At 35.2% G+C, this 10,871-nt stretch overlaps 1 protein-coding gene across 1 annotated transcript; it reads left to right on the top strand.

Moving 5' to 3' along the window:
* Positions 1-7,592: 7,592 nt before the first annotated feature.
* On the top strand, positions 7,593-9,455 carry LOC145813607 (serine protease SPPA, chloroplastic-like). Its single transcript, XM_082909271.1, has 2 exons — positions 7,593-8,592; positions 9,302-9,455. Exons 1-2 carry the CDS (start codon positions 8,439-8,441, stop codon positions 9,409-9,411), a joined length of 264 nt encoding a protein of 87 aa, XP_082765397.1. The 5' UTR covers positions 7,593-8,438; the 3' UTR covers positions 9,412-9,455.
* The last annotated feature ends 1,416 nt before the right edge of the window (positions 9,456-10,871 follow it).

The following is a 10,871-nucleotide window of genomic DNA, read 5'->3' as shown; positions in this document are numbered from 1 at the left end:
GGGTTGTGCCTCAAGGGGTATCCAAGTGTTTTAGAGGGAGAGGTTCTGGGCAAAATGGGCTAGACCCATTGGACCCAAAAATCACCACACACGCGCACGCGCGTTGCCACCGCTTTTCGTCCGGTCGGTCGGGCTGGCCAGGGCCTGGGCGCGGGTGCATAGTGTGAGGTTGGGTTGGGCTTGTTCGGCCCAATACTAATCTTTTTGGGCCAAAAATATGGTTTTACTGTACATCCAAACAGGGCCCTTCCCAAAATAAACTAGTTTGGTTTTTAACATACATCCAAACAAGGCTCTTCCCGTTTTTGTATCTTTTTAAATTATGAACCCAACAGATTCAAATCTGCTTGAATTCAAAACCAACAGGTTTCATACCTGTTCAATTCAAAACCAAAAGCCACTTTTATATCTATAAATAGACTAGCCTCCTATTTGGATTTTACTCCAATTTTTCGTACTCCATCATCTGCTATAAAGCTCTGCATTTTGCTGCATTTAATTTCTGAAAGAAAGAGTGTAAACACTTAGTGTGTTCGTAAGGCAAACAATTTGTAGTGCTACTATTGTTTATAGTAGATCATTTCATCCGGGGAGATAAACGTCCAAATTCTGAAAGCACCGTGGAGAGGATGAATCTGCCTTAAGGACACAGTGTCAAACACTGGACTTAATCAGATTATAATTCGAACAAATTAAATCAAGTAAGTTATTTAATTTATTTTCAGTGTTATTGTTATTTATTTAAATCAGATTTTAATTTTGTTTTTGTAACAAAATAAAATCTATTTTTATTTATTTATTTATTTATTTATTTATTTCGAGTTTGATTTTTGTAATCAAATAAATTCTCTCATTTCCTTTATTTCTTTATATTCTGGTTGTTGTTTAGTACACAACAAAATTTAATTTATTTAAATACAGTGATGATTGTCCAACAATCTTAAGACATACCTTTATTTTTGGTATCTTCATTGTATTTAATTTTCTGTGATTTCATAAGACATATTCTGATTGGAAAAATAAATAGAGGTTTATGCTATTTGACAAATAGTAGTAATATATTGTCTCTTTTCTTTGACAACTAGTAGTAATATACCGGTGTCATTAACAATTGCAGAATATTAATTTGTGTTACAGGAAATTATTGTGATATTTTATTTTTCTAGTTTTAGTAACAAGGAAAATAAAATTATTTTGTGTTATAATTTATTTTCTGGTTTTAGTAACTAGAAAATTAATTTGTGTTTTAATTTTTTTTGATTTTTGTAATCAGAGATTATGGCTACTGCAACTGAAACTGCATCTGGTAGTGGTACTCCTATTGTTACACCAACACCGGTCCAGAACCATGTTCATGTACCAATCAATCATGGAGAAAAATCGGAAAAATTTAACAGTATCGAGCTTAAGAGATGGCAGCAGAAGATGTTGTTCTATCGTACAACTCTTAATTTGGCCCGGTTTCTCCATGAAGAGTCTCCAGCACTTAAAGAAGGTGAAAGTGATCGGCAAGTTGTTGCCCCTGTAGATGCTTGGAAACATTCAGATTTCTTGTGCAGAAACTACATCCTCAATGGCCTTGACAACATGCTGTATAATGTATACAGTCCTTTGAAGTCAGCAAAAGAATTGTGGGATTCTTTAGAGAAGAAATACAAGACAGAAGATGTCGGTATGAAGAAATTTGTCGTCGGTAAATTTCTGAACTTTGTTATGGTAGACTCCCAAACGGTAATTTCTCAAGTTCAAAGTTTTCAAATAATTTTGCATGATATTCATTCAGAAGGTATGTCTCTTTGCGAGTCATTCCAAGCGATGCTTTAGTGGAAAAGTTACCACCGGCTTGGAAAGATTTCAAAAATTATTTAAAACATAAACGCAAAGAGATGACTATGGATGAATTGATTGTAAGATTAAGAATTGAGGAAGATAACCGAAAGGCTGAAAAGAGGAATGGGAAAAATCCCATTGAGTCCAAGGCTAATGTGGTTGAACAAGTTCATAAACCACATAACAAAAAGAGGAAGTTTATTGGAGATGGTCCTAAACAAGGCGATAGCAGCAAGAAGTTCAAAGGAAAATGCTATAACTGTGGCAAGATTGGACATTGAGCTTCTGATTGCCGCCGCCCTAAGAAGGATCATGGAAGTACAAGCAAGAAGACCACCAATCAAGCCAATGTAACTGAATTAGATTACATCTCTGACGGAGTGAATGACATCAACCTCTCTGTTGTGGTGTCTGAGGCTAACTTGATTGGAAATCCCAAAAAGTGGTGGGTTGACACTGGAGCAACTCGTCACATATGTGCGGACAAGAAGATGTTCACTACCTACAATGAGGCTGCAAATGGTGAACAACTTTTTATGAGAAATTCTTCTACTTCTACTGTGGCTGGACAAGGGAAAGTGATCTTGAAGATGACATCAGGGAAACAACTGACCCGAAACAACGTACTGCATGTACCTGACATCTGGAAGAATTTAGTTTCTGGGTCTTTGTTAAGTAAAAATGGTTTTAGGCTTGTATTTGAGTCTGATAAATTTGTGTTAACAAAGAGTGGTATGTATGTTGGTAAGGGATACATGAGTGATGGTCTCTTTAAGTTGAATATAATGACAGTTGTATCGAAAGTTGCTATGAATAAGAATAACACATCTTTTGCTTATATTCTTGAGTTGAATTTATGGCATGGTAGATTAGGACATGTAAATTATGATGTTTTGCGTAGATTAATTGGTTTGGATTATATACCAAAGTTTGAAATTAATCCTAATCATAAATGTGAAGTTTGTGTAGAAGCGAAACTAACTAAGGCTCCATTTAAATTGGTTGAAAGCAAAACCGAACCTCTAGAATTAATTCATACTGATGTATGTGATTTAAAATTTATTCAAACTAGAGGAGGCAAAAAGTATTTCATAACTTTTATCGATGATTGCACAAGATATTGTTATGTTTATTTACTTAGAAGTAAAGATGAAGCCTTAGAAATGTTAAAACTCTACAAAACAGAAGTTGAAAATCAACTTGGTAAAACCATTAAAATGGTTAGAAGTGATAGGGGTGGTGAATATGATGCACCATTAAATGAATTTTGTGCACAACATGGCATTATTCACGAACCTACAACACCTTATTCTCCACAGCAAAATGGAATTGTTGAAAGGAAGAATAGAACCCTAAAAGAAATGATGAATGCCATGTTACTAAGTTCAGACTTACCATAGAACTTGTGGGGGGAAGCAATATTATCTGCTAATTATGTTCTTAATAGAATACCCCACAAGAAAACCAAAAGCATTCCTTATAAATTGTGGAAAGGTCGACCACCTCTCTACAAATACTTAAAAGTGTGGGGGTGTTTGGCAAAAGTTGAAGTTCCTGTTCCTAAAAAGACTAAGATTGGACCAAAAACAATAGACTGTGTGTTTATTGGTTATGCTCAGAATAGTAGTGCATATCGGTTTCTGACTTATAAATCAGAAATACCTAATATAAATGTGAACACTATTATAGAGTCAATGAATGCTGTGATTTTTGAACATGTCTTTCCTTACAAGAAAGGACAGGAATTAAGTTCACAGAAAAAAACTTATGATTGTACACAAAGTCAAGAGACTAATGACAATCAAACACAAGAGACTAGTAATAGTCTCGACCAATAGGATTTAACTGATGATGAACCAAGACGAAGTAAGAGAGCGAGAACATCAAAATCCTGTGGTCCAGATTTTCTGACATACCTGTTACAAAATGAACCTCAAAGCTTTAAGGCAGCAATGACAGGTCTTGAAGCACCTTTGTGGAAAGAGGCTGTTAATAATGAAATTGAATCCATTATGCAAAATCATACTTGGGAATTGGTGGATCTTCCACCAGGTTCTAAATCTCTTGGATATAAATGGATATTCAAGAGAAAAATGAAAGCAGATGGTTCAATTGACAAGTATAAAGCAAGACTTGTAGTTAAAGGTTACAGACAAAAGGAAGGTCTGGACTATTTTGATACATATTCCCCTATGACAAGAATAACATCCATTCGCATGCTTATTTCTATAGCAACGTTGTTTAATTTAGAAATACATCAAATGGATGTTAAGACAGCTTTCTTAAGCGGTGATCTAAATGAAGAGATCTATATGGAGCAACCCGAAGGGTTTGTAGTATCAGGGCAAGAAAAGAAAGTTTGTCGACTTGTAAAATCCCTTTTATGGATTAAAACAAGCACCTAAGCAATGGCATGAAAAATTTGATCATGCAATGCTTACTAATGGGTTTAAGATAAACGAATGTGACAAATGCGTCTATGTTAAAAACACTGACCAAGGATATGTCATAGTTTGTCTTTATGTGGATGACATGCTTATCATTGGAAGCAGTCAAAACATGATCATATCAACTAAGCAGATGTTTAACAAAAGATTTGATATGAAAGATATGGGGGTCGCAGATGTTATATTAGGAATGAAAATTATTAAAACATCTGACCGATATGCATTATCTCAATCACATTATATTGAGAAAATTCTTGATAAATTTATCAAGGATGATATGAATTTAGCTAGAACACCTGTAGACGTCAATATTTATTTATCAAAAAATAAAGGTGATGCAGTGTCTTAGTTAAAATACTCCCAAATTATTGGAAGCCTAATGTACCTAATGAATTGTACTCGTCCTGATATAGCTTATACTATCAATAAATTGAGTAGGTACACTAGTAACCCCGGAGAAGACCATTAGAAAGCGATCATTCGGGTTCTTAGATATCTGAGATTCACCCGTGATCATGGTTTGAACTTTACTCGATATCCAGCAGTACTGGAAGGTTATTGTGATGCAAATTGGATATCGGATACTAAAGATTCAAAATCCACTAGTGGATATGTCTTTACTCTAGGAGGCGCTGCTGTTTCTTGGAAATTCACGAAACAAACTTGCATCGCACGATCCACAATGGAATCCGAGTTTATTGCTTTAGACAAAGCAGGAGAAGAAGCAGAATGGCTTCGTCACTTCTTAGAAGACATTCCAATGTGGCCAAAACCTGTGCCATCTATTTGCATTCATTGTGATAGTCAATCTGCAATAGGCAGGGCACAAAATCATATGTATAACGGTAAGTCACGACATATTCGTCGTCGACATAATACTGTTAGGCAGTTGTTGTCAAATGGAATAATCTCTATAGATTATATAAAATCTAAAGAGAATATTGCGGATCCGTTAACAAAAGGTTTGACAAAAGAGCTAGTGTATAGTTCATCGAAGGGGATGTGATTAAAGCCTATTACATAAGAGTCGTTATAATGGTAACCTTATTTATATAACTGGAGATCCCAAGAACTAAGTTCAAAGGGACAACTAAGTTATGTATGGCTCGCCAGAAATCACCAAGGGATTAAAAATTCCCTACCCATTCCTATGGTGAGAGTGATATCTGCAACATATGTTGTATGTAGGGGTATAAGGATAAACTTTGCTTTTAATGATTACTTATATCTTGATTGAGGCATAAATCAAGACGAGTATAAGGAGATACTCACAATAAGAATCACCTATATGAATGTTGAACTGGGGCCGGTTCTATGAGAATGAAGAGGCTAAATTCTCTAGAAACACTTATGAAAACCAGGTGCGTTCAAGGCCAAAATGAACACAACAGTGAGAACCACGACGTGTTAGAAGATATTTTGTGTGAAATCTATTGCCTTGGCTTACACAAACGGCTGAACAATTCAAGGCATCGCGTCCACTGGTTAGCCAGTAAGTCCGATAGGTTATCACTAGGGACGGTTCAAGGTCAAAAGCTACCTATCCTGATGCAAGATATTTTCGACTTATACTCTTTTGATATAGTCTACATATTGTTGTATTTCTGTTGTTATCAAATTCCATTCATGTGGGGGATTGTTGGAAATGGTTATAAAATTTTGAGTAAAATCAGAATTTTTTCCTAAAGTTTGGTCTATTTTTTAGGTGAGCCTCGTGCGTCGATTTTCACGGGTCAAAGTGGTAACGCGTTCTATGCCGCGTTGTGATTCACGTGGTATATTTGATTGCTCAAAACTATTACCGAGTGAATGAGAAATTGAAGCCAAAGTGTGCTCTATGGAAATGGAGTTTTGGTGGAAATTCCTTAAGGTTGTAAAATGGCTTGTCCCACATTGATTTGGTGGGAAGTTTTGAATGGGTTTATAAGGCTTGGGTTTGGTATTTGGGGTGTGCCCCAAGGGGTACTCAAGTGTTTTAGAGGGAGAGGTTATGGGCAAAATGGGTTAGACCCATTGGACCCAAAAATCACCACACACGCGCGCCGCCGCCACCACCGTCCTTCAGGTCGGCGCGGGCTGGGCTGGGGCTGGGCCTGGGCTTGGGCGCGGGTGCGTGGTGTGAGGTTGAGTTGGGCTTGTTCGGCCCAATACTAATCTTTTTGGGCCAAAAACATTTGAATTTAATTTTATTTTGTATAAAATAAATCCAGAATTGAAATTAAACTGGAAATAAACTGGTTTGGTTTTACTGTACATCCAAACAGGGCCCTTCTCGTTTTTGTATCTGTTTAAATTATGAACCCAACAGATTCAAATCTGTTTGAATTCAAAACCAACAGGTTTCATACCTGTTCAATTCAAAACCAGCAGCCACCTTTATATCTATAAATAGACTAGCCTCCCATTTGGATTTTACTCCAATTTTTCTTACTCCATCCTCTGCTATAAATCTCTGCATTTTGCTGCATTTAATTTCTGAAAGAAAGAATGTAAACACTTAGTGTGTTCGTAAGGCAAACAATTTGTAGTGCTACTATTGTTTGTAGTAGATCATTTCATCCTGGGAGATAGACGTCCAAATTCTGAAAGCACCGTGGACAAGACGAATCTGTCTTAAGGATACAGTGTCAAATACTGGACTTAATCAGATTATAATTCGAACAAATTAAATAAAGTAAGTTATTTAATTTATTTTTAGTGTTATTGTTATTTATTTAAATCAGATTTTAATTTTGTTTTTGTAACAAAATAAAATATGTTTTTATTTATTTATTTTTTATTTCGAGTTTGATTTTTGTAATCAAACAAATTCTCTCCTTTCATTTATTTCTTTATATTCTAGTTGTTATTTAGTACACAACAAAATTTAATTTATTTAAATACAATAAAGATGGTCCAACACTAATATAATAATATAATAAAATATTTATGGGAGCTGTTAAGATGTGCACCTCAATAAGATGTGCACATCATATACACATCTATTTTAAACCATCAGATTTTTATAAATTAATCTCAGCCACCGATTAATTTAATTAGGAATATTCACAACCTGTTCAACCGGTGGTGACCTTTTTTCAAATTTCTTCAGTTTTTTTTCCCCCAAAGCCCCTGTTTTTGAGACAGCACGCAGACGTTCTTCTTCGACCTCGAAGACCATCCCTCGAAGACCATCCTTGCGAAGAAGACCTACCCTCGACTTCGCCTGAAGGTATGTCTCTCTCTCTCTCTCTCTCTGCAACTAATGGTTTCAGACTGTCAGTTAACAGTTGCAGTGCCATTCTAAAAAACAAAACAAAAAAAAAAACAGTTGCCGTGCCTTTCATAATCTGTGTGAACTTCCATGGACTAATTTCACTTCTTGGGTGCTTGAAATCCAAACCAAAGTTGAAAAGTTAAAACTTGAAAGTAAATCCAGTTATACAAGCAAGTAAATAATGTAATTAACTCAATATGTTCCACCCGATATTTAAAAGGTTATCTTTTTTACAGGCCTTCAATACGTTGCAGACTGTTGTTTGAATAAACTCTTGGCTCAAATGAACTTGCTAGTGGCCTAGTGCCCATATTTCTTTTGCAGTCAACTTTCAGAATCAGTTTCCATTTATCTCTTCAGTTGAAGTAGATGTTTTGAAAAAGGAATAGATAAAGTAGGTTACCCATTAGGAGGAGGTTCACATTCATGCTGCTTTTGAGAGAGGCAGAGCCTAATGTGCTCTTATTGTTTGAAATGATGTTCAAAAACTTAATAATGTTATTCTTAGTATCTCTTAGTGCATTAGATATCATATTCTTGTGCTGAAGAATGTGAAAGAAATAATTATTCGGTTCTGCATTTTTTTAATAATATTTTGCAAATATCTTGCATACACAATATTGACATTAAAAGTGAAAGATACAACATGCCAAAAGAAACATCAAAACAATAAGATCTGTAAACAAAAGATTTTTTCATAAAAGATATTTGGTTTCACAAGAAGGTTAAGTTTACTCAGCTAATTGGAATTTCAGACATAGTTCTTTCTTATGTTTAGTATAATTAATGTATGTTTATATCTCCATTCCTGGATTAATATTTTGTTCCTCATATAGCAGAGAGGTAAAATAGAAAGGAAAGAAAAAGAAATTGACTGATTGCCCTTGATTTTTATCTTATACAGAATGTGGAGGGAAATCAGACTCCTTGCTGCCTCAAAGCCTGTCATTGCATCAATGGCTGATGTGGCGGCTAGTGGAGGATACTATATGGCAATGGCTACAGGGGTTATAGTTGCAGAGGATCTTACATTAACAGGATCAATTGGTGTTGTGACAGGTGAACCTAGCAATTCACATTCTTATGGTTTCTTTGATATTGTTAGACACTATAGCATGCCACTAATCACAATTCTTCTTTTCGTTTCTCTTAATTTTAAAATTCAACTAATCGATGAATGGACGATGTCTCAAGGAAAAACATTTATTCCAAAAGGTTTTAAACATTAGAACCAGAACTCAATTGTTAATCAATAACAATTAATAGGATGGATGCCTTTAGTTGATATTCAGCAATTCCTGAAAGGGTGACATTTTTTTGTTGACATCTGTTCGGAGAACATAAAATGTTTCCAAAACAAACTGATACTTGATCAAACCTTATCCTGTTCTTTAATTGCCCTTGTTTGCCTATCAATGACAGAATGAGCAGCTGACTGAGAGACTTGACTCCAAATTTTATGCCTAGTCAACATGGCAGATAAATTTATAATAACTGTTCGGAGGCCTTTGATTATAGTTATGAATACAGTCAATGCTGCAGATCTAGTTATGTTCTATCTGCTGCATCATCACATGGCCGTCGTTCTTCCCATATCTTCACAAAATAATCAGAAAAGAGAACTTCACAATTTTATATGTAGCTATATAGTTACTAGTGTGCTTAAGGTGTGAGAGTCATTGTGTGGGCTAATTTTTCTTTCGATGAAGGAAGCCTATTTAGGTGATCTAGATTATAGCTATTGATGTTTTGATATTTGTGCTTGTAGGGAAGTTTAATTTAGGAAAACTATATGAAAAGATTGGCTTCAATAAAGAGATCTTATCAAGAGGAAGATATGCAGAGCTTACTGTAGCTGAACATCGACCATTCAGGTAAGATGCCTGATTGATTTGCTGAGGATACAGATGCTTGTATTTTTTGGAAACAAAAGTGGGAAGCATCGACTTGATGCAACGATCCAGGTAAGATGCCTGATTGATTTGCTGAGGATACAGATGCTTGTATTTTTTGGAAACAAAAGAGGGAAGCATCGACTTGATGCAACGATCCCACATCCTCATCGAAATATGACATTAAAATTCCAATTGTTGTGTCTCTTAATGGTGTTTGCACTCACTTTTCTCGTTGTTGCTAAATACATCGCATCCAACTACCCAAAACCAGGCCGCTTGCTTGAGCACGCTGGACTACTCTGTGGAGTTACCGCTTTCTTTGTATTTTAAATAAACCTTAAGAAGTGTATTTATAATTTACCCAATATAATAATATTAAAACACTAATAATACCACTTCTTCATCTTTCATCTTACATATTTTATATGTTATTTATCAATTATTTTTCAAAATATAATATATCATCTCTCATTTTTATTAAGGTTACAAAATTACCCCATCTCCGCTTCATCCTAGTTCCATTGTGCCTCGACCACCTCTACCTCTAATATGATTTGGAGCAGGGGTAGGGCACCACAGACCTGCACCACCCCACATACTTGCGATTTACTAATTTTGAATAATGAGAGTAAATTCGTGCTCTTAGCACATGTTAATTGTGACTACAATCACCGTAAACAGAGTAGGATGCGTAGTGAAAGAATATTAAATTCTTAAAGGTTAGTCAAACTCAACACCCAAATTTAAGCTCTAAATTTATTTTCTATTTACCAATAAAAAAACTCCCCGTTAACTTGGCAAAAAAGCCCACTTACTGACACAAATGACTTAGTATAAATTTGTGGTGTTTGCCAAAAGTTAAAAGTAAAAATCAGATGATGGTTTCCACAAATTATACACAAGGTAATTTTCTCTTTTTTGCACCATTTCAATTTTATTAGACTGTACATATGGAGGTTTTGAAATATTTTTTAGTCAAGTTTTCTCTTTTTATTTTTGTAATACATTGGAGATTGTAGTTTGGGAAGTGTGAGGAAGTGATTATGGAATGCTCCTTTTATCCAAATAAGCTCTTGTAGGATCTTCACAGCTGTCACCTGAAAATGGAAATAAAATTCCGGATGGTGGTGCTAGAATTAACACTTCGACAAGTATGTTAGTCTATGTAGAAAGATTCGTGTTTTATGATTTGTTCAGGTTCAAGTGTAGCTCGGCTTTTCCGCGCCCCCTTTCGGAAGGTTTGAAAGAAAGCCCTACATTTCGGACTCCCATAGTTCTGAATCTAATTTCACAAGTGCAATGTAAAATTGATAAATACCAAAGAGTCAAAATCCGGCAAATCATTTTGAAAAATTGATTTTGAATCAAAAGTTCCAAATTTGGACTGCTTTGCCAGATACAGAGTCGCTACCTATATATTTTATTTTTGAGGAAATTTAGGAA

The sequence above is a fragment of the Camellia sinensis genome, chromosome 15 (assembly GCF_055761805.1).
Source record: "Camellia sinensis isolate YWXY chromosome 15, ASM5576180v1, whole genome shotgun sequence".
NCBI classification, from domain to species: Eukaryota; Viridiplantae; Streptophyta; class Magnoliopsida; order Ericales; family Theaceae; genus Camellia; species Camellia sinensis.
Note: the sequence above shows the minus strand (reverse complement) of the source record. Positions and strands in the feature narration are given on the sequence as shown.